The sequence below is a fragment of the Biomphalaria glabrata genome, chromosome 3 (assembly GCF_947242115.1).
Source record: "Biomphalaria glabrata chromosome 3, xgBioGlab47.1, whole genome shotgun sequence".
NCBI classification, from domain to species: Eukaryota; Metazoa; Mollusca; class Gastropoda; family Planorbidae; genus Biomphalaria; species Biomphalaria glabrata.
Window position 1 is genome coordinate 2,320,942 of NC_074713.1, and position 24,316 is coordinate 2,345,257.

Here is a 24,316-nt window from a genome sequence, read left to right on the forward strand (position 1 = left end):
ACAGAAGACAAAAATCAAACAAGCAAAATACTTTAAAAAAAAAAAAAACAGACATCTCTCTCAATTTGGAAAGATTTTCTTTTCTTTATTAATTTGCCACTATTTAATTAAATATCTGGCTAAATATTTCATTGATTCATGATTCGTAAGGAGCAATGAATACTTGTTAAAAGTTTCAACATGATCCGAGAATGGGAAGTGGGAGAAATAACGCGTTCAAAATTTGTACCAGACAGACAGAGTTGAAATAAGGTTTGTAAATACACTGACCAGATCGATTGTAGTCAAATTACTTGATGCTACTTTAAATCGCGTTACATTTCTTTCTAAACTTTTATGACCTATTCAATCCTATTCGAATAAAACTGGGACATAGGAAAGGACTCTAATGCCCTCTAGAAACACAAACCTCTAGAAGCGGCCAGAAACTCTCAAAGCACTCATTAGTAGCTGGCAACATTCTCCAAGCCGTTTGCTTGTATTGTTTCTCTGGCCAGCGTAATGAGGCTCACTATGCCAGGATGGACCAATTGTCCGCTCTACATGAGAACTCTTCAAACAAAGAGATTATCTTAGTCCGAATCAATAGCAGAAGATATTTACAAAAATGGATTCAAATTGGAAACAAAAAATTGCAAAGAAATTTGGGAGTGGCGGATTGTTTTATTAAGTACAAAGATGTAAAACTGAAACAAAAAGGAACACATAAAATAGAGAACTAAGAAATATTCAAATAACAGATAATCTCTAACCCTAACACGCGACACTATCTATTTTTAACCAACATAGAAACACGTTTGACCTAATATTAAGGCGATGCTTTGCACAAATGTGAATATGAAATAGCTGGCCAGTAGCCTACATGATCTTTTTTTTTTATAAGTTAAATAATGGATTAGTCTCAGTACGTTCGATTGTTGTTATTTCATCTATGAATGGTCTAGTAACAGTCTAGTTCAGTGTTTCTCAAATTTTGGTTAGTATGCCGCCCTAAATGTTAAAAAAAAAAAAATAGGTCCCCCTTTGTTTTTTTACTCAGCATGGTAGTCTGGGAGGGACCGATATTGACCTGTGAGAGACATGTACGTTTGCAATTGAATTTTTCCTAGTTTACAGCAAGACCTTTTGTAGTTTATTTTTGTAGTTCGGTTTACGCAAAAGACGTTAAGAAAACGACAAGGCAAGAAATGTAGTTTGTAAAATGTGAAACTAAATCACTTTTGGTTATTATCTGTTTTCACCATTATTATTAATGTCGTTTATACTAGATATCTGAATAAAATACGATAAAATAAGATAAATTCACTATTATAATATAATAATAATAATAATAATCTTTATTATCCGTATGGAAATTTGTCTTACAATTTGTGCATTACACCAAACAAAAAACATTATAACTATAAGAAACCAAAGTGTACATTAACTCCAGACTCACTCATAATTTACATGTGATACATTCACTCCAGACTCACTCATAATTTACATGTGATAAAGTTTATACCAGATTGTTCTTATTTAATGACTTGATTGCCAGGGGAACAAAAGAGTGTTTGTGTCTGTTTGTCTTTGCTATCGGTGTCTTGTATCTCTTCTGTGATGGTAAAATCACAAAATCCTGACACAAAGGGTGATTCTTTATTTCGAGGATCTTCTACTGTTTCTTTACTGTTAGTCTTCTGCCCTGAAGTGTTTTCAAATTTGGTGATTTTAATTATGGTGTTTCTAATCAAATGTGATTACTCTTTTGTTATAAATCTCACTGCTCTATTTTCTTCTGTTCTAGTTTCTTTATAATTTCTTGACTAGATCTAGGTCTATTCGCGAGGCGGTAAATTTGCCGAGATAGCGAAACAAATTTCTTTCAATGGTACATTTGGGCGAGTTGATTTATTTAGGCTAGTGAAGGATAAAATATAAACAAGAATAAAAAAAATATTTAACTTAACCCCAGAACTGTCTTCTTTGGCTAGGCCAATATGAGGCTGTTGTTTTCATTGTTTTAATCTATTTATTCGCACACAGTTATACCAATTAAATTACAACCGTTCTTGTTCGTGCTGGACTTATGTGTAGGCTTCAAGATCTATGATTTTAAGCCCCTACTTTCTTGGGCTGATCAAGTATTATTTAAAAAATATGCTGCATTATTTGTCCCACTGCCACAAGCCTGTAGCGGGCTCAAAAGTTTAAGATGAAAAGCCTTAGTAAATATTGATTTATTTTCACTTATTTTTCAGTTGTTGAATAAAATGATTTGAAGTTGCAGATTATTATTTCACTGTCCATTTACTTCTTAATTGTAGAATATTCGTATTACACAAATAACAAACTAGTGTTTAAGAGGGAAGACATATTAGGAACTCCATTTATTACGTAAACACAAGCGGTGTTGCACTGACGCGCTGGTGTGCAAATGTACATATAATACCAACATGTTACACTATATCAGTTTAGCCCACGAGTTATACGAAAATCATATTTGGCAACGAATTATAAAAAAAATCCCATATCTCAAACAGCTTGGCCTTAGGGCTTATCCGGTCTTGTTTACGAGACTTTTTAAACATTTATCTGAAAGCTATCTCGTCAAGATTGCTTGAAAATGGGCTACAACCTAGTAAGACGGGAGATTCAACAAGGAGATACATAGTAAGGTTAGTCACCGTTGACAGCCACTGACAACTGTAATTCGATATTTTGAGAAACCCTCCCATTATCCTGACCACGTGACAAAAGGTGTCCACAAATCGTGCCGAATTTCATGATGTTATCGTAGAACTCTTCAGTTGTTTCTCAACCGGCACGTGATGCTAATGTGTCGTGTGTTGAGCACATTCGCGTGTGTACTACAGCATCAAAGACAGCTGTTAGGTTTGAAATGAAGCGGTTCATGTAAAACACAACATCTGGCCACATTTTCATACAAGCCTTCATTTCATTACCTATATGCCCACTAACTGCTAACTCGTCAATTAACTCTATGCTCACTTTCAAGCAAAAGACTCGCACGTGCATGCGCGTTCGAAAGTGGTGTGGCTTAATTTCCGGTTACCAGTTACCACCGAGCTACCAGTCATTGTGACTCGGAGTCAATGCCAGGGTAGGCTGACTAGAGCACCACCAATGGATTACTACTGTCGTAAGGAGGAGTCACTTTCAAGTGTTTCGCTTCTGTGTTGGGCTAAATATTAAAATGTTTGCCTATTACCCTGTGATGAAAGAAATTACCATACTGTCAAGTGATGTGAGCAATTAACATACTGTCCAGTGATATCAGCAGTTAACATATAGTCCAGTGATGTCTTCAGTTAACATATAGTCCAGTGATGTCTTCAGTTAACATACAGTCAGTGATGGCTGCAGTTTACATATAGTCCAACGATGTCAGCAGTAGACATATATTCTAGACTCAATCTAATTATAATACACATACATTATTCTAGATCAGTGATTCACAAAGTGGTCTATATAGACCCCTAGGGGTCTACGAAGACTTTCAAGGGGTCTACGAGACGAAAAAGTTCGGGAACCACTGTTCTAGATCTATATGAAAACTTACAAAAAACGAAACTAAATTTGTTCCTACCGGAAACACAAGAATTGTTGGCTAAAAAGTTGAACCGATGAGTCTTGAGGGAGTTGACCAGCGCCTCCTCCCGGGGGCTCTCTAGGTGCATGAAGATGGCGGCGCCCCCACACAGGTATCCAAAGAAGATGGCCACGTGAGTAAACAGCCGACACAACGGGTGCGTGGCACACCATGTTAGCTTTTTCCTGGTCATTGTCCGGACTAACCGCGTCCTTAGCAACACTCAGTCCCAAGACACAAAATGGATGCCGGCGGATAAATCCATTTGGTTGGTGTTGGGTGAAAAAAAAAAAACCACGTCTGAACAAGGGCAGATAATCCAAACAGTGAATATAACAGAACTTTATGACGATGATTAGAGCACTCTGAATACTAATAACAATCTTAAGTAGGTCTCAGTACACAATACTCTCTTCGCAGTTTCAAAAGTACGCAATCACTGATAAACGCTAACACAAAAAACACACAAAATGATACACACATGATATCAGTGGATTCAGCTAGTCGCTTAATGATGTATGAAATATTTTATTCATAATGGTATGTTTATGTAAAGTTCGTATGGTCCCCAAAGAATTAAAAAAAAACACCTCATAAACAAATATTGGAAAGATTTTGTACAATACTTCGAGCCGCGATATCAGTACCCTGACAAAGTTAAAAAATGCTGCCAATACAACCTTTTTCATGCTAGAATTAGAACTAGTATATATTATAGTCTGCATCATGTTCTCTGGCAAGTAGTTCCTGGTGCTAATTTTAAACGCATATTCTAGTAGTTTTTTTTTTTTTTTTATATGACCACGAACATATATATATATTTTTGCAGTGCCTACTATTAGCTTACACCCTTCATGGAGAAAAGATCAAAGTTGGAATTTGATCAAAGTACGCGGCGTGGTGTGAATGTGAAATGGTGCGAATGCGTGCTGAATAAACAACAAATTAAGTCATGAGAGGAAGTCGACATGCTATGATTATTTTGCATTTATTGATAAAGATGGAGATATTCGGACATCACAGTAATGAACGAAAATATTGTTTGCTCGATTCCCAAACTGGACATTTTTTTTTTCAAAGAGAAATATAATATGACTGTTTAGTTTACTAGATTATTTGAACATAAATACCCAGAAAGACACAAAGATAAAGGCACATTCCTCGTTTCATATGCTAGGACAAATTTGTACAAATGCTCCTTCTTCCCTAGTGCTATTAAAGCATGAAATGGGTTGCTTAAGCCAGCCATGAAAACCAGTGACTTGGCAGAATTTAAGTCACTGGTTAACAAGCGTGACTAGATGCATGACGCATAGGACGTAATAATCTTTTTTGAAGTAACATCTGTATTATATAAGATAAGTATGATTTCAATTTGTAAAATGCTATATTAATATACAAGAGGTCGTTGTCAAACTGCATTAACTCTTTCTCTCCGTAATTATTTACCACATTCTAGTGGAATCAACGTTGGATCGTCAGTTAGGAGAGAAAGAGTTAAAAAAGTGAAGAAAAAATAATGGCCCAATCTGATGTGCTCTGTGAGTACTACAACTTTCCCTAACCCTTAAATCCATATCTAGTAGGAAGCATGTTCTTCACAATTACCGTAACAACATTCCGAAGCAATACAGCTGAGTTTTAATTGGGATTATTTTAATACATTTTTAAAGTGTTTTTTTTTCTAATATGAAACAAAAATACAGCATGATATTATTTCCTATTTTTTACGGCTCCGATATCTGTATGACAAGACAACCAAACACAGGACGTCACCGCTAAGTCTTCCCAGAAGCCCTAGCGTCACGGAAACGAATCCTCAAAGTTGGCTGACAGCGTGGCTTCCAATAATGAAGATTTGTATTTACCTCCAAAACATCGAGGGGTTCTCAATCTGTGGTCGGCGGACAAAATGTGCTTGTTTACAAATAAGAAACGAACAAATGGTGATCTGACGACCCCATTTTTATTTTAAATTCTTTAGACGTGAATGTCCGGTTTACACTCTGAAATGACACAATCTCTTTTTATAAAGTAGGCCTATTAATATAAACAAAAGTTATAGGCCTACGTTACGTTGTTTGCAATTTTTTAGCACTGTAAAACCAGAGTTTTATATTCTTTCGCTTTTAAAATGCTTGTAAACTATTCATGTGTTCAGGAACGAAAAGTATGGACACTGGAATCTAGACACGGATCTGGAAAACGGCTAAAACTAGTTTCCTAGAAATATGAGTTTATGTACATCTTTATGAAAAATTTACTAGCTAATTGACCGCACAGGAAAACTCTGGTTTGACCGTTAAAATTTTCCAAAATATCAAAATGTTCACACTATCAAAAGTAAAATCATAATTAGAATAATAATAATACATTGTCACCGTATCGTCTGTGTCTACATTTTGTAAGACTTTGATCAAAATTAGCTTAACTTATAGCACAAGCAGGCCTACTGCTTACAATTAAACGGAAGTTTGTGGAGGGAGTGTCGATAAAAGAGAGAACAGCAGGGGCAAAAGATTTACTGGATAAAAATAACCGAGAGTAGCCGGAGGGCTGAATCTATTTCAGATTTAACACGTACATTTTTTTTAAACTTCATAATCATAGCACGAAAGTACACAGCCGAGTTGGCACTCCTAAACACATTTAAAGATCTGCATTTATATCTGAATACGTAGACCATAGACTTATATATACTATATCTGGACATGGAGACTTTTTAACACTACAAAAAATGTGAAAATGTTTTAGAAAGTTGGATCAAGGCGTTGTTTTGTAAAGTAGTTAAAAGAAGTAAAGGCTATTTTTTTCAACCCTAACCTATGTAACATATAATTTAATTTTTAGACCTAGATCTAGTAAATAAACATTAAAAATAAGAGTACTCTCGTCTCATAATTATTATTTTGCAATTTTTAGATGTTTGTAAAATGTTTTACATGTTTCGGATGTTCCTTCAGAGTTGAAGATAATTACTTCCTAGTCCAAACCTCCCGCAGGACGACGGGGGATGGGAGCGGGCAGGGTTTGAACGACAGTCCAGCGTGCAAACCGCACGACCAGGCAGCCATCCATAGATACATAATCTTCTTTATCAAAAGACTGAATGCAACACTAAATTGTGATTTTTTGTGTATTTTTGATAATCAATTACTAGATCTAGATCTAAAAAATAAAATTATATGTTACATAGGTTAGGGTTGAAAAAAAAAACAACAACTTTACTTCTTTGAACTACTTGACAAAACAACGCCTTGATCCAACTTTCTACAAAATATTCACGATCGATCAGTCGCGGACAAGAATTTATTTCCGGTTTCCAGTCTAGTAGTATATATAAGTCTATGACCTAGACTAGACATACAATTAATAGTGGAAAGTCAAAAGGAGGAGGACTCGCAATCTATATAAACAAGGAATACTGCAACGCCAATAATGTGAACATCAGGAATAAAATTTGTGACCCTAACATTGAATTTATGTGTGTCACACTTAGGCCCTACTACTTGCCTAGAGAATTCACCCAGGTGTGTGTTGTTGTTGTGTACATACCACCGACGGCAGACACAGCGACTGCGTCGGAAATAATTTTTGATGTGTTACACAATGTAGAATCAAAACACCCGGACTCTGTTTGTATCGTAACTGGAGATTTCAACAACCTAAATATTGACAACACACTGTCAAACTATTGCCAGTATGTCTCCCTCCCCACAAGGCAGGGCAGAACGCTCGACAAATGCTACGTAAACATTAAGCAGGCTTACAAATGTAAAAGTTTGTTCCCACTTGAAGAATCTGACCATGTATTACTCCATCTTATACCAAATTACAAACCTACTCTTAAAACTACAAAGAGAGTTATAAAAACGGTCAAGATGTGGTCTGAAGAGGCTGTAGAAAAACTACGAGGATGCATTGAGAAAACTAACTGGGAAATCTTTATTGAGAACTGTCCAGACATAAACGAACTAACAGAAACTGTTACCTCATATCTATCATTCTGCGAGGAGTTAACAATTCCAACAAAAACAATACAAGTCTATGGAAACAATAAGCCCTGGATGACCAAAAAAATCAAACACCTTATTACTGAAAAGAAAACAAAGTATAAGGCTAGCAACGAAGAGTTTATAAATGCTAAAAATAAACTGAGAAAAGCAATAATTGAAGGGAAAAAAACATACAAAGAAAAAATTGAGAATTTCTTTGCCAAGAACAACTCAAAACAATGCTGGGAGGGATTAAAGAAAATAACAGGCTGCGCCTCAAAACGAAAACAAATTTTAGTGGCTGATGATGAGAAATTCGCCAACGAACTAAATTATTTTTATTCTCGTTTTGACAAAGAAGATTTTGTTGATCTACACAAAGAACTTTTCAACACTCTGTCCAAAGGAAAACAAGAGCCCTACGTCAATTTTGTAACGGAGGATGAAGTGACCTTGTTATTTAAAAGAGTAGACGTAACAAAAGCTTGTGGGCCAGACAAAATTAGTGGCAAGCTGATCAAGCTATGTGCGGAGCAAATTTCTTCTATCTTCTGTCATATCTTTAACCAGTCATTGCAAACGTGCGTAATTCCAAACATCTGGAAAACTTCAGAAATCATACCAGTGCCTAAGAAACCAAAAATAGATTGCTTAAATGATTTCCGCCCAGTAGCACTAACACCTATTGTTATGAAATGTTTTGAAAAATATATCCTTAAACAACTTGTAGCAAAAGTCAATAACAGCCTAGACCCTCACCAATTTGCATACAAAGCAGCTAGAGGAACTGAGGATGCCATTCTATTGCTTTTGGACCAGCTTTATAAGCATCTCGATATACCCAAAACATATGCACGAGTCCTCTTCGTAGATTTCTCCTCGGCTTTCAATACCATACAGCCACATCTAATGATAAACAAACTGAGTAACTTAAATGTAAGCCCTTACTTGCAAGCATGGGTTCTAAACTTTTTAACCCAACGGCCCCAGTATGTTAAAGTCAACAACACAAAATCGTCAACTCGAGTACTATGTACGGGTGCTCCACAAGGTTGTGTACTTTCTCCTGTACTATACACTCTTTACACCAATGACATAAGAAGCATCTATGACTCAGTTAAACTCATTAAATTCGCTGATGATACTGCCATAGTCGGTCTTATTTCAGGAGACGAAACTCAGTATCGAAGCTCGATAGAAGAGTTTACAAACTGGTGCACCGACAACTTTCTAGAACTGAATGTAACAAAAACTAAAGAACTTATAATAGATTTTAGAAAGAAAAAACAAACTATACGTGAACTGCAAATAAACACTACATCTATAGAAAAAGTAAAGGCATATAAATATCTAGGCGTTATCATCAACAACAAGCTTTCATGGGAAGACCACCTTGGAACTCTGACAAAGAAAACAGCCCAGCGACTCTTTTTTCTATACAAACTCAACAGTTTTAAATTAAACAAGAAGATCCTTGAGACATTTTACGGCGCGACTGTACAAAATCTGCTAACATACGCAATAAGTTGTTGGCAAGGCAACGCCTCATCTAAACTGTTGCAACGTCTAGAAAACATCATTAAAAAAGCATCAAAAATTACACTCACAACATTACCACATTTAAAGGAACTTTTTGAACAAACGTGCCTAAGAAAAATCGAAAAAATCTTGGAAGACAACGGCCACCCGCTCCATCAGAACTACGCCAGGTCGTCGCGAAGTGGGCGACTGCTGTCAATCAAAACAAGAACGGAGCGGTACAAAAACTCGTTCGTACCTCACTCGGTCAGACTCTATCACCGCCACTCATTGATCAGGGAACATGAAATGCACCAAGATACCTGTGTGTAGTCGCTGAATGAACTCTTTATGTTGTCTGTTGTATTTATGTGTATTTTTCTGTTGTGTTGTCTTTATATGAGAAACGAGTCCTTGTAATCACAACAAATTTCCATAAGGATCATTAAAGCAGTCTTAGTCTTAGTCTTACAACATTGAAGAGTGATTCATAATAAGCGCATCCAACCATGGCCGGCGTTACAAATTGTGGAGCCCAATTCAAAAGATGCTTGCAAAGCCCCTTATCTAAATAGTTGTTTTTTTTACAAGTACAACTATTACTATTAATTAGATCATTATATCAACATGTATTATACACCATACATAAGAAGCACCCCAAACGCAATATTCGCCAGTGGGTTCATTAAAGTTACGTCGATCGTACGAAACACTAACTATGTTAACCAGCAAACTCCTATATCTTCAAAAGCATGTGACAAGAGCAATGACTGATATTGATATGCTAAAAGTAATTTGCGGGACCCCTGACAGGGGAGGGGCCCAATTTGGAGCAATCGGTAAAATCGACCAAAGGCCGCCCTGCATTCACCATGAAGAGTGATTCATCATAAGCACATTCAACTTCACATTTCCTGTTGGGACGTTTTGTCGCGGTAAACTAAGATGAAGTCTTCAATTATGCTCGATGGCGGAGTTGGGTTTGAAACCAGCCCCAAGTCTACAGTATAAATCTTTCTAGGTCTAGAAAAATATCAGAAAGTTTGAAATGTTTCCACAAAAAAGATACCATTAGGAGAAGGTATTTTTCTCTACGTTGTTTTTTGTTTTTCCTTAAAAATCAGTAGCGCTAGAGACGCCACCAAGGCCATAAAGATAATAGTACTATCCTAAACGATGTCAGGCTACTTAGGTCAGTGAGGTCAAAACTCGAATTCCTTTATCTCAAGGCTAGCAATCAAGTCACGTGTCAAAACATCTCCAGCATATTCACTTAACGATCGGCCACTTTTGTTGTCGGCCACTTATGTTGACCTTTGTTTAAGATGACCCCCCCCCCCCCCCCAAGTTGTTGTACAATGGACCTCATTCACCAATCGTAAACAAACAACATTTAGCCACGTGGTGCTCTATCTCTTCTATATAATTTACGATCTAATGTTTAATTCATGATGGTTGTCACGTGACAGTTTTTTTTCCGTTGTTTTATCAATAAGATCACGAGACTAAATGTTGTTTGTTTACGATTGGTGAATGAGGTCCATTGGTTTTGTTTTCAATATTTTATTTAGCCTACCAAATTAACCATTGTCTTTCTGCGGGGCAAAATAAAAATAAAAATATGCATTCAATTGTCAATAAAAGCGAAACAAAATATATACAAAGATCTTTAATCACAGATACAGACTATAAAAACAGTGTAAAAAAATATGTATTTTTTGAAAATTCTTTTTAAGTTTGTTTGATGTATTACAATAAATATAAACTTTAGAAAAGTAATAGCAAGTGTAAATATTCATTGTACCTAAGTTAAATGCAAATATGTGTTCTAATACAACAAAACCAAAAGCGTTGAGATGTACTCCAGTTGGGCAAAGGGCAGGAATCCCAAACTCCCACTGTATAGCGGTAAGAGTTAAGCCTACTTTGCAAGTGATTAAGTCCCCTTGACCAAGCATGAGATGAGCTTAGCAAATCCAATGTGACGTTTTCTACACAGAAGTCAACAAAGTATGTCCCTTTGAGTAGAAACACAGCCAGTTCAGTACATTCATTATACTAGCTTCAACTTCACTGTTGGACATATGGGGTAGCACACAGGATCTGTCGATCGTCCTTCACCATTCCTCTCTGTCGTTTGCGTTGAGTAGCATTACCTTCAATGACAGTCATGTCCGCTCATTGATATTGTCTTCTCATCGCTTTCTCTGTCTGGCTCTTCTTTTTTTTTCCTGGTACTGTTCCCTGAAGGAAGGTCTTTGCGAGCCCTGAGGACCTTGTGATATGGCCATAAGGTTTTAGTTTGCATTTTTTGACAGCTACCAGAAGCGAAGGAATCGGGGCATACATGAGACAGACTCAGCAATGAAACGATTTTTAATGTTTATAAAATATACAAAACCGAGAAGGAAACGTTGAACTACGTCACCATAATCTGTATCTATAATTCTCTACGTCGCCCAACCATGCGGGGCACCACGCACGCAAGCCGATTCTCTAATCCTGCTCACGCCCATGCCCTCGCCTTCCTCGCTCTCCAGACATGCGCACACAGTTGTTTGCCCTAACCTACCCCATTTGGACAACTGTGTCTTTCAGGGAGTGTTCACCCGTCACTAAATAGCGGCGTATGCTACGCCGCGGGTCGGCTAGTCATTATTATTATTACTAATCCTCTATTTCAATAGTACGTCTTCAGTCGTAAATGGCAACAACATCCACAACCTGGTGAGTGAGAGTTCCACGCTTCTCAGACTATTTATCGGTGCATCTGAGATAGAAACATGAAGCCAGCCTTTTAGAGAATGTTGGCAAACCTTGGTACGCAGAACGTAGGCCCAACATTCAACCTACGACGAGTGGCATCACACTTTGAGGACCTTTAGATAATAATAAGTCACGCGCCTGACACATACATATTATTTATTGGCAACCCAGAACTCCTTTGTTCAGAAACAATTATTGTCCCGTTTACCAAGTCTACAACTTTTGTGGGACTAACACTATTCAACTACAGCACAGATGACAAAGAAATAGTCAAATAGTCTTACAGTCTGCCATAATATATGCATAATGTTGTGATCAATATTATGTCGAAAACGATTAAGATAAAGTATTAAGCGTTAAAGCGGATAGATTATCCCTCCTTATCACAAAACAGAAATGGTCGCTTTTATTGGGCCAATAGAAGTAATAAAAACTGGAAGAATACAACAGAACTAATGCTGTCTACAGCCAGGTCTATTATTAATCATGATGGCAATATTAAACCATGATAAGTCGACACATTCACGATGATAATCTATATTAAGCCAAGACAGGTGGACAAAATTCAAGATGGTATTAAGCCAAGACAGGTGGACAAAATTCAAGATTGTATTAAGCCAAGACAGATCGACAAATTTCAAGATGGTATTAAGCCAAGACAGGTGGACAAAATTCAAGATAGTATTAAGCCAAGACAGGTGGACAAAATTCAAGATGGTATTAAGCCAAGACAGATCGACAAATTTCAAGATGGTATTAAGCCAAGACAGATCGACAAATTTCAATATGGCAGTTTTAAGCCAAGATAGATCGTTATAATTCACTATATTAAGCCAAGATAGATCGCCATAATTCACAATATAAAACCAAGATAGATCGCCATAATTCACAATATTAAGCCGAGATAGATCGTTATAATTCACTATATTAAGCCAAGATAGATCACGACAATTTACAATATTAAGCCAAGATAGATCGCCATAATTAAAGTTGAAAATATTGCGCCAAGATAGGTCAACATAATTCAAGATGACAGTAGCAAATATAAAGCAAAATTTAAGAATATAATATTAGATATTTTTATCTATGGCCAAAAATAGAATAAAAATAGCTTCTTGGTGTATCCGGGGAACAGAAAAAGGACAGTGTTGATAAATATGCTCTTTTAGAAGATCATTTTTAGCTCTTTTCAGCAATGCAGAATAAAATTTTGTAAGCCCTTTGTAGCTTAATTTATATATTTTATTTAGTTGGCAACATTGAACTTTAAGTGTCCTTGACATTGCTTAGTTTATCGTGAAAAAAATCCCTTATATTTTATAATATAAAATAATGTGACAATACTATGACAGCATCCCGCCTTTGGGTGTAGGTAACATATATAATTATGTTGAATCAATATGTCATCGAGTTAATAATTCCCCTTGTCAACGATGAGCCATTTGTCAGAATTCATTTCTAGGGTGTTGGAATTGTTTTTTATGGGTTTTTTTTTTAAATCTAGAACCGAAATATCTTTAGGACGACAATTTTGGGTTAGAGACTAGAGGAGTCAACAGACGATACGACCTACTTCCCATGTACATGTACTACTGAATAAACTTTGATTCTCATACAGGAATGTGTTGAAGAATTATTTATGTAAATATCAGACAGCTGTTATAGAACTCAACATTTTTTTCCCCTTGACGTCTAAAACGCGGTCATTATGACTGGATAATATAAAAAAAAAAATGTTTAATGGTAAAACTAACAAAAGGCGCTAGATCTAGAAGTCAAGAGCAAAAAAAAGCAACTGTAAAGCGTGATTGATCCATTAGAAAATGCTTTAAAAAAAAAAGTTAGGGATAGTCATTATAATAAAAAAAAAAATGGGCCGAAAATTGTGAAACGGGGGAGGGGAACATTCAGAGAGGCGATACATAGAGAGGATATCAAATATTTTGAAAGTAAAATACTCTGAAAGACACAAAGATAAAGACACAAAGATAAAGGCACATTCCTCGTTCCATATGCTAGGACAAATTTGTTCAAATGCTCCTTCTTCCCGAGTGCTATTAGTCATTATAATATTTAAAAAAATGGGCCGAAAATTGTGAAACGGGGGAGGGGAACATTCAGAGAGGCGGTACATAGAGAGGATATCAAATATTTTGATAGTAAAATACTCTGAAAGACACAAAGATAAAGGCACATTCCTCGTTCCATATGCTAGGACAAATTTGTACAAATGCTCCTTCTTCCCGAGTGCTATTAGAGCATGGAATGGGTTGCCTGAGCTAGCCAGGAAAACCAGTGACTTAGCAGAATTTAGGTCATTGGTAAATATGCATGACTAGATGCATTACGTGTAGGACGTAATCATCTTCTTTTTTGAAGTAACGTCTGTATTATATAAGATAAGATAAGATAAAAGTAGGAGACTGTACGTAGAGCTTTTTTTTTGTGTGAGCGAGAGGGAGGCGGGGGGTGGGACATGGAGAAAGTAAAAATGATATTTTAATTAACGAACGAAAAGTATGTATGTGTGTGCGTGTGTCGAATAGGTGGGGGGCGTTTTAAAACGGGTCATCAAAGGTCAACGTAACGATGCAGAGGATGAAAAAAAAAAACGAAACAAAAGGAGGTTTGAAAGAGAGAGATAGAGAGAGAGAGGGGGGGGGGAAAGAGAGAGAGGGAGGAAGAGAGAGGCGAGTGAGAGGGGGGGAGAGAGAGAGGGGGGGAGAGAGAGAGGGGGGGAGAGAGAGGGAGAGAGAGGGGAGAGAGAGAGGGAGAGAGAGGTGAGAGAGAGAGAGGGAGGAAGAGAGAGGGAGAGAGAGAGAGGGAGGAAGAGAGAGGGAGAGAGAGAAAGAGAGAGAGGGGGAGAGAGAGGGGAGAAAGAGAGGGGGAGAGAGAGAAAGAGAGAGGGAGAGAGAGAGAGAGAAAGGGGGGAGAGAGAGGGGAGAGAGAGAGAAAGAGAGAGAGGGGGAGAGAGAGGGGAGAAAGAGAGGGGAGAGAGAGAAAGAGAGAGGGAGAGAGAGAGAGAGAAAGGGGGGAGAGAGAGGGGAGAGAGAGGGGAGAGAGAGAGAAAGAGAGAGGGAGGGAGAGAGAGAGAAAAAGAGAGGGAGAGAGAAAGAAAATGATGAAAGAGAAAGAGAGCGAGTTGTTCCAATTCAGTGTAATAAAAAGATACTAGATCAGGACAATCATAGATACTCAGGTAGATATGGTCGAAAAAAATTAAAAGTTTAAATTTCAAAAAGAAAAGTGTAAAAGTCTCAGAAACATTGTGACGTGTGGGTGAGTACGGTCCGATGTTTAATTCAATACGCACTCAATACTTTCACTCCTGGTGTGGGTCGATGCAAGCAGACGTGGGAGGTGAACAATTTTAAAACCATTTAATTTAACGTAGAGACGGTATAGAATAGTGTAGATCTAGATCTAGGGCTCGATATGAATCTGGATCTAACAGTTTTGCTTCACTTCACATTTGTAAAGCTATTTTAACTTGTCTGATTAGAAGAATGTCTTATTGATCTAGAACTCGAGATCTAGACTCTAGATCTAGTCTACAATCACTGGCGAAGTCTAAATAGACATAGATCTAGATCTAGGCCTACTAAGCCTATTAATAATAGATCCAAACTTAGGTATCATTCAATGATTCATTGACCCTAAATAATTCATTGATTTTAGTTTATGTAATTAATAGACCACAGCTAATTCAGTACTACTACATTAATCATTATTGTTTGCATTATTACTTAGAAGAATAAAAATATTTTATGATCAACTACCCAATTTTAAAAAATAAACTTTCCATCAGTTTTTAAAAATAAAATATAGGAACGCAGCAGACGTGTTATTGTTACGTAAGTCAAATTTAAAACACGGCACACAAAGTTTTATGAAACGAAACTAAATAGCATCTCCACATCCCCCACCACTTTTTTTGTGTGTGTCCTAGTTACACATCACGTGAGCAGGCTAGTGCTAGTGATCTAGATTACCAACATAAATAAAAAAAAAAACAATAATGTCAACATCTAGATTCTTGTAAACAGAGAAAAAAAATATTCACATTTATCCTTTGGAATAAACACAAATTTAGGCACACGGAAATAATTGCACTGTAATAACAAAAGCTGTGTATCAAATTTTATGGCGCTAAACCCAAACACACTAAAACCGTAAACTGCTTGTGTGTTCGTGTACCGTGCTCAGCCTCGTTATCGCGGCAGCAACTCAGTTACACAACACAATTCGGAAGCAGCTTTGTCACGAGGCGTATTAAAACTAGGACACATCGACAGGGCTTTAGCATTTCTATTATTTTCACTGATGATTATGGTAATTGTCACCCTATTAAATATTCCCCACCGCTGTCACACAGATATTCATATATTCAACACCGGTGTATTAGTTTCGTATAAATTTCAAATAAATAATTTGTAGGAGCTATTTTTAGACTTTCGATTTATATGTAACTTACTGCTAAAGCTAATTTAGTAGCCTCAATTAAGACTAATAAACTGTAGGGAGGGTCCATTGGAGATCCTAATTCAAAGTAGGCCTAGAACTTAAAGTTTACACTATACCCCATTAATAAGTTAACCAACAGCAGTTAATAATGTTAGCAAAACACTGAAATTGGTGTCGATACTTTAGTGCGTAGTCCAAGTTTCTGTACCCGAAGTTTGGATATGATATCTTGGTTTGCAGTTTGATTGAAGTATTTGGCTATAGTGGGGGTCTAAATACAACTAAAATAGTTGTGAGAAGTTAATAGCCTTAAATGTCATCTTTAAAGCTACGTTCAAAAATAATTTGCTAAGTCCACACAAAAAAAAAATTTTTTTCATATAAAAATTAACAAATTGAAAACTTGTTTTTCTCATTTCTTTGTAGTAGAAATTACTCTCCTCCCCCCCTCAGAAAGTATATTGATTACTATATGCTCCAACTATGGCCATATTTTGTCTATAGTAGGTCAATAAAATGTATGACAGATAAATTCAATTTCATCATCTGTCTCTTGACGTTCGTCGTAGGGGTTCTGTGACAGTTCGTAAGAGTGCTGTGACAGTTCGTAGTGGTGCTGTGACAGTTCGTAGTGGTGCTGTGACAGTTCGTAAGAGTGCTGTGACAGTTCGTAGGGGTGATGTGACAGTTCGTAGGGGTGATGTGACAGTTCGTAGGGGTGCTGTGACACTTCATAAGAGTGTCGTGACAGTTCGTAAGAGTGCTGTGACAGTTCGTAGGGGTGCTGTGACAGTTCATAAGGGTGCTGTGACAGTTCATAAGAGTGCTGTGGCAGTTCGTAAGAGTGCTGTGACAGTTCGTAGTGGTGCTGTGACAGTTTGCGTAACCAAATCCCTTTTCCCGGTCAGCACTATATCAAAAAAGTCGTGGGTTCGAATCTTGACACACAATACAGCGAGTCACAAAGTTCACATCGAATGTGTATTACTGCATCTCTGACGTCATCTTTAGATTTATATCTACAGCTTAGCCATATCAGACCTAGATAAGAAATAACTAGCCGGTTAAAGTATATGTGTTTACACTGCAAGGGCGGCGCGTGGAATTCAACAATTCCAGAACCACTTCCATTCATATATTCCTACATACAAGCACCGTGTCCTTGACCGAGAGTGTGGAATGAAAAAAAAAACTGACCAACAAATGTTTTATTTATGTATTATATTAAAAAATAAAAACAATAAGGATGTGTAATAATAATGGCAATGTCTTCGATTCCGAAGATTAAGGATAAGTGACTTATTTCACATGACTACGCGAACCCAGCTGCGACCTGCCTATTTTTCCGCACCTCACGTGGACAAAGTCGTTGTCCGCCGGCGGCCTATTTAATTTCTTTTTTTTTTTTTTCGACATCTGCGCCTATTTTTTAAAGCCACGTGACAACTCCAATGACCACTGACCTTAAACATCAAGGGTCATTGTCCCAAAATTGAGTTGACCCCATTCCCCAAACAGCTTGGAAATCCTGGACTTGAACCCGAGAGCTTCAGACTGGCAGCTCTAATTCTCAGTCACACAATCCCTGATATAAGAGACCTGCTGAATCCAACACCCAAAAAACTTCACACGGTTTATAACGAACAAATTATTGATTAAGTACATAAAGCAAATGATGCCTTTCGCTGTGCGATGACTCGCCAACGTTACACCAAAGGCCTCTGCTAATACAGTTTTAATGATACTGTTAGGGAATTCTGACATATTGTGTTTCAGTTTAAAACACGCTAGGCAAATACAAGCTGTTTCTTGGCCACACCCACTAGACCTCCCCCCCCCCTTTTTTTAAATATCTTTATGTAACTGCATACTTCAGTGTCGCTAACCCGTCATTCAACTCACCATGGTGGGTGAGTTGAACGCAGCTAAATGGCAAAAAATCTACCACCAGTACTCTATTATCTGGTTTTATTAAGACATAGGCCTACTAGTCTAGTGACCCGTCTGAGCAGTGGTTGTAAATGGTGTAAATATAGTCGCGAAAAGGCAGACAACTCTTTGTCCACGTACGATGTTGATTAGTGCAACAGTTCTCTTCTGGTTACACGCGTACCCCAGTATTTGTTAGTTCTCAAATCTATTCCAATGGCCAGCTGGGGGAGGCGGGGGGGGGGGTCATAAAAAAATATTCGATATTGTCGTAAAATGGCATTGAAAAAAAAAAGATTTGAGTACAAAAGGAGGGGCGGGTTACTTTTACATGCATTGTGTGTACTCAAAGTCTAATTGAGAGACAAGGAATATCTTAACTCTTTCTCTCCTAACTGACGATGCCAGCGTTGATTCCACCAGAATGTGGTAAATAATTACGGAGAGAAAGTGTTAAAGTACCCAGTTATCATAAACTCAGGATTATGGGGGGGGGGGGCAACTGATAGGTAAAGCGCTGGTCTTTCGAACCCAGGGGTCGCGGGTTCGAGTCTTGGTAAAGACATGTAATTTCAGGGATTTCCAGTGCGTACATTAGTCGGGGGAAAGTAAAGCGATTGGTCGACACATGACATCTACGTTTAACCGACGCCCATATAAACAGATGGCTTTAATATCCTCTCCCCTCCAGATCGCTAGTATCTGAAAAGGACACTTCATTGAACTCAAGATATGCGACTATGTTTACAGTCAGATTTCAAATTGATTTAAAAATTATTCCAGACTAGTGCTGCTCTATTCCATGTAAAGAGAAAAACAAAGTTGACAGTGTCAAAGTAGGCCTAATGTATTGGTACAGGAAATGTTAGCTGAGGTCATCAAACAGTTATTGTGAAATCCCACAATCCATCTTGTGTTGTCCGTTGCATTCATAGCCCCCCAAACTATCCAATCATCATGTAACCCAAATCCTTAGAACTCAACGGTCTGGAGACAGGGACACGAAATTCTTGGGGGGGAAATAGTTCCTTGACCTTATACGGTTTCCCTATTGTCCTTGAACTTGAGACCAGTCGACATTTTTTGGGTGAGGGGTGTGAGGGGGTCTAAAATATCATAGTCATACTCAACGCTGATTTGATATAAGAACATTTCTTTTTGTGCCCTGTTTCTTTTGGGCAACATTGAAACGACTGTTGATTGTTACTTGGGGTCAAAGGTTAAAAGTCACAAGTCAAAGATTGGTTCAAAAGGCGGCGCTCCTCTACTGAGTACGAAATAACCACATTGACTCTACCAAACATTCATCGTTTTTCTTTTGTCCAAATTAGTTCATGTTTCTATTATCAGAATTAAATAAAGTTTCCTTTGTCCGAATTATTTCATGTTTCTTTTATCCAATTTAGTTCATGTTTCTTTTGTCCAATTTAGTTCATGTTTTTTTGTCAGAATTAGTTCATGTTTCTATTGTCCGAATTAGTTCATGTTTCTAATGTCAGAATTAGTTCATGTTTCTATTGTCAGAATTAGTTCATGTTTCCTTTGTCCGAATTATTTCATGTTTCTTTTATCCAATTTAGTTCATGTTTCTTTTGTCCAATTTAGTTCATGTTTTTTGTCAGAATTAGTTCATGTTTCTATTGTCCGAATTAGTTCATGTTTCTAATGTCAGAATTAGTTCATGTTTCTATTGTCAGAATTAGTTCATGTTTCCTTTGTCCGAATTATTTCATGTTTCTTTTATCCAATTTAGTTCATGTTTCTTTTGTCCAATTTAGTTCATGTTTTTTTGTCAGAATTAGTTCATGTTTCTATTGTCCGAATTAGTTCATGTTTCTAATGTCAGAATTAATTCATGTTTCTATTGTCAGAATTAGTTCATGTTTCCTTTGTCCGAATTATTTCATGTTTCTTTTGTCCATTTTAGTTCATGTTTCTTTTGTCCAATTTAGTTCATGTTTTTTTTGTCAGAATTAGTTCATGTTTCTATTGTCCGAATTAGTTCATGTTTCTAATGTCAGAATTAGTTCATGTTTCTATTGTCAGAATTAGTTCATGTTTCCTTTGTCCGAATTATTTCATGTTTCTTTTGTCCATTTTAGTTCATGTTTCTTTTGTCCAATTTAGTTCATGTTTTTTTGTCAGAATTAGTTCATGTTTCTATTGTCCGAATTAGTTCATGTTTCTAATGTCAGAATTAGTTCATGTTTCTATTGTCAGAATTAGTTCATGTTTCCTTTGTCCGAATTATTTCATGTTTCTTTTGTCCAATTTAGTTCATGTTTCTTTTGTCCAATTTAGTTCATGTTTTTTTTTGTCAGAATTAGTTCATGTTTCTATTGTCCGAATTAGTTCATGTTTCTAATGTCAGAATTAGTTCATGTTTCTATTATCAGAATTAGTTCATGTTTCTATTGTCAGAATTAGTTCATGTTTCTTTTGCCCGAATTAGTTCATGTTTATTTTTAAGAATTAGTTCATGTTTCTGTTGTTAGAATTAGTTCATGTTCCTATTGTGAGAATTATTTCATGTTTCTATTGTCAGAATTAGTTCACGTTTCTTTTGTCCGAATTAGTTCATGTTTCTATTGTCAGAATTAGTTCATGTTTTTTTTTTGCCCGAATTAGTTTATGTTTCTTTTTAAGAATTAGTTCATGTTGCTATTGTCAGAATTAGTTCATGTTTCTATCGTCCAAATTAGTTCATGTTTCTATTGTCAGAATTAGTTCATGTTTCTATTGTCAGAATTAGTTCATGTTTCTTTTGTCCGAATTAGTTCATGTTTCTATTGTCAGAATTAGTTCATGTTTCTTTTGCCCGAATTAGTTCATGTTTCTTTTTTAATAATTAGTTCATGTTTCTATTGTCAAAATTAGTTCATGATTCTTTTTTAATAATTAGTTCATGTTTCTATTGTCAGAATTAGTTCATGTTTCTATTGTCAGAATTAGTTCATGTTTCTTTTGCCCGAATTAGTTCATGTTTCTTTCAAATAATTAGTTCATGTTTCTATTGTCAGAATTAGTTCCTGTTTCTAATGTCATAAGATGGGAGAGTTCGAGACTCTGAACCTATTTACTTCCCCCTGTGTAAGGTGTCGACAATCTTCTTTTGTCGAAATCTACATTTGAAACCGCTGACACATGTGACATCTATTGTTTGTTTACTTACGTAGAGGACTACATTGACTTACATATCTACATTGAAATAAACAAGGTTACATAGACAGTTTGTGTGACCCCGAAGTGGTTCAGCCAGGCAGGTAAAAAGGCAGGTTTCAATATTTCCAGAAAGAACACCAGAATGAAATTCAAAGACAAATGACAAGAAGAATGGAGAAAGAAGGTTGACAGATCTTGTGCCCCGGCGGTCCACAATCCAAAGGATCGGTGAACATGAATGTGAAGTTAGATGTGAACCTGGCCTTTTAATAAATATCTAATTGCTCTAATTGTTTTGTAAAGGGACAATCTCTTATTCCTCAAGAAAAAAACATTTCCGTAAAAAAAAAACTTTTAGTTCAGTATTGCATAGCCCATTGGGCAGTCTGCAGTTCACGCGATAATATGAAAAACTACTTTTTAATTGTTGTTTTAAATTATGTCTGACTTTTATGAATACTAAATAGATTTTTTCTCTTAAAAAAAAAGTTTAACTTTTTTTTTCTGTGTAAATGTAGTAGTTAGTATAATAGAACTTACTTAACTTAGAAATTAATACAAATGTAAAAAAAAAAAAAAAATTCTTTTGACAAAAAATCTAAAATCGTGTGCATAAATGTGTTTAAAATATGGTAAATGGTCACCTCCCCTCCTACGAAACCTCCCGTGTATGTTACTATTAATAATGAATAGTTGTAAAACTGCTTGCATAAGTGATCTAAAAAATTAGATTTTTCGCTTTCAGAAAAGAAAAAAGTATCCGCTGCATCAGAACTTTGAATGGTCTAAAATATTATAATGTCGGATTTTTCACCATCTTTTCTAGTTTACGAGATCTAAACGGGATGGACGAACAGACATTCCACACAAAACTAATACCGACTCTTCCCCTTTCGGGGGCCGCTGAAAAGGTTAAGTACTAGAATAAATAATCTCCTGTACAGGTTATAAAATATACATAATATTACGAAATATAAACTACTAACGTAGGTAGATCTAAACAGGATGGTCTAATACAGCGGTTCTCAACCTTTAATGCCCGGCGACCCCTTTTTACAATCCCCCACTCTGCCGCGACCCCCCTCCCCCCCCCCCCAACACACACAGCAATAGAAGAAAAGACAAAAAAAACATTCATATTTTCGATGGTCTTAGGCGAACCCTGGCTAATCGTCAATCGACGCCCAAGGGGGGTCGCGACCCACAGGTTGAGAACCCCTGGTCTAAAATCAGAAGTCAAAATGAACGGAAATGAGTCAGCATTCACGGATACAGAATACATTTTCAACCATTGTTCAATACCAGCGTTTGTTGACAGTCTATAGTAGGCTTTCTATTCAACAAGATGTCAGAAACACACGCAGCCTATTAACTCTTTATCTCCGTAATTATGTTTCCCAAGTTTGGACAGAATTGTTCATTGTTGATAAAACTTCAACAACACTTTTGTTTGTCATCCGAAAACGTTACTTTTGGTCTAGAATTAGAGGAGAATGTATGCTCTTTTTATATAACACAAATTATAAAACCAAAAAATTGATTTAATCTAATGAGGTCAAACCAACGATGGTATCGTCCATTAGGAGAGAAAGAGTTAAATGTTGTAGCGTATACAAAGGAAAAAAAACAACTGCTTGGTGGTTCAGAAACAAAAAAACTATTTTAACAAAAATTAACTCTTTCTCTCCGTAATTATTTACCACATTCTGGTGGAATCAACGCTGGTATCGTCCGTTAGGAGAGAAAGAGTTAAATGTTGTAGCGTATACAAAGAAAAAAAAACTGCTTGGTGGTTCAGAAACAAAAAACTATTTTAACAAAAATTAACTCTTTCTCTCCGTAATTATTTACCACCTTTTGGTGGAATCAACGCTGGTATCGTCAGTTAGGAGAGAAAGAGTTAACTTGCCACTTAGAGCAATGTCCACCAAGGAGTCTCATGCTGTATTAGAACTAAACATTAGATTAACGTGTGATATTTTACCTAATGAAGTCTGGAAATAAAAAAATAAGAAACTAATTAGTTCAATTAATTAGCTAGTATCTCATCTCTTTACACGCGTTTGTTTGGTTTTGCTTTTTTAAAAAAAAACTCTGGTGTTTTGCTGAATGGTAAAGCGCTTGGTTGAAGGTCGTGCGGTTTGCGCGCTGGACTGTCGTTCGGGCTTATCGATAGTCCCAGGTTCAAACCCTGCCCTCTCCGATCCCCCGTCGTCCTACGGGAGGTTTGGACTAGGAAATAATTATCTTCAACTCTGAAGGAACATCCGAAACATGTAAAACAAACATTTTGGCTACCGAACCGGGGTCCCGGGTTTGAATTCTGGTATTTTTTTTATTTCGGGATCTTTAGGGTGCCTATGAGTCCACCCTAATGGATAGGCCTACATTAGTTGGGAAAGATAAAGGAGGTTGGTCGTTGTGCTGGCCATATGACAACCTCGTTAACTGTGGGCCTCAAAAACAGATGACTTTCACATCATCTGCCCTGAAGATCGCAAGGGAATGCTTTATTTATAAACCTTTAAATGTTTTTTGTTTGGATCAGTCATGTACTAAATTTGTAATACATCTAGACTTACAATAATAAATCTGTGCGAGGTTGTTTTTTTTTTCCCCTTTGAAGAAGTTTATTGATAAATATTTAAAAGGTCAATATACAACATGGGACTTACATACCAATTATCTTTGCGATATATTGGTATTACCATTTACAATTTTTCAGCAAACACAATACCTTTATTAAAAACGGTTTAATCAACACGATTCATAGCATCATTTTTGGTTTCGGTAATTAGCATATATTTACACCCACAAAGACGATAGTTGAACGCCGTGATTCTACGCATAGCCTTACACCAAAATCTGTATACAAACTAATCCCCAAGAA

At 36.6% G+C, this 24,316-nt stretch overlaps 1 protein-coding gene across 4 annotated transcripts in view; it reads right to left on the minus strand.

Annotated features, from left to right (window-relative positions):
- LOC106054554 (potassium channel subfamily K member 1-like) overlaps nt 1–24,316 on the minus strand; it is an 82,327-nt gene that overhangs the window by 18,896 nt on the left and 39,115 nt on the right. The window contains exons 1-2 of one of the 4 annotated variants that reach the window (XM_056022888.1): nt 24,164–24,302; nt 3,590–4,041 (exon numbers count right to left, since the gene is read on the minus strand). The exons of 1 other annotated variant lie outside the window; for it this stretch is intronic. In XM_056022888.1, coding sequence (XP_055878863.1) covers nt 3,590–3,785 — 196 coding nt within the window. In that variant the 5' untranslated portion in view covers nt 3,786–4,041; nt 24,164–24,302. Of the gene's footprint in view, nt 1–3,589; nt 4,042–15,934; nt 16,112–24,163; nt 24,303–24,316 lie in introns of those variants that run through there. 2 more of the 4 variants (XM_056022886.1, XM_056022887.1) reach the window with 2 other exon arrangements.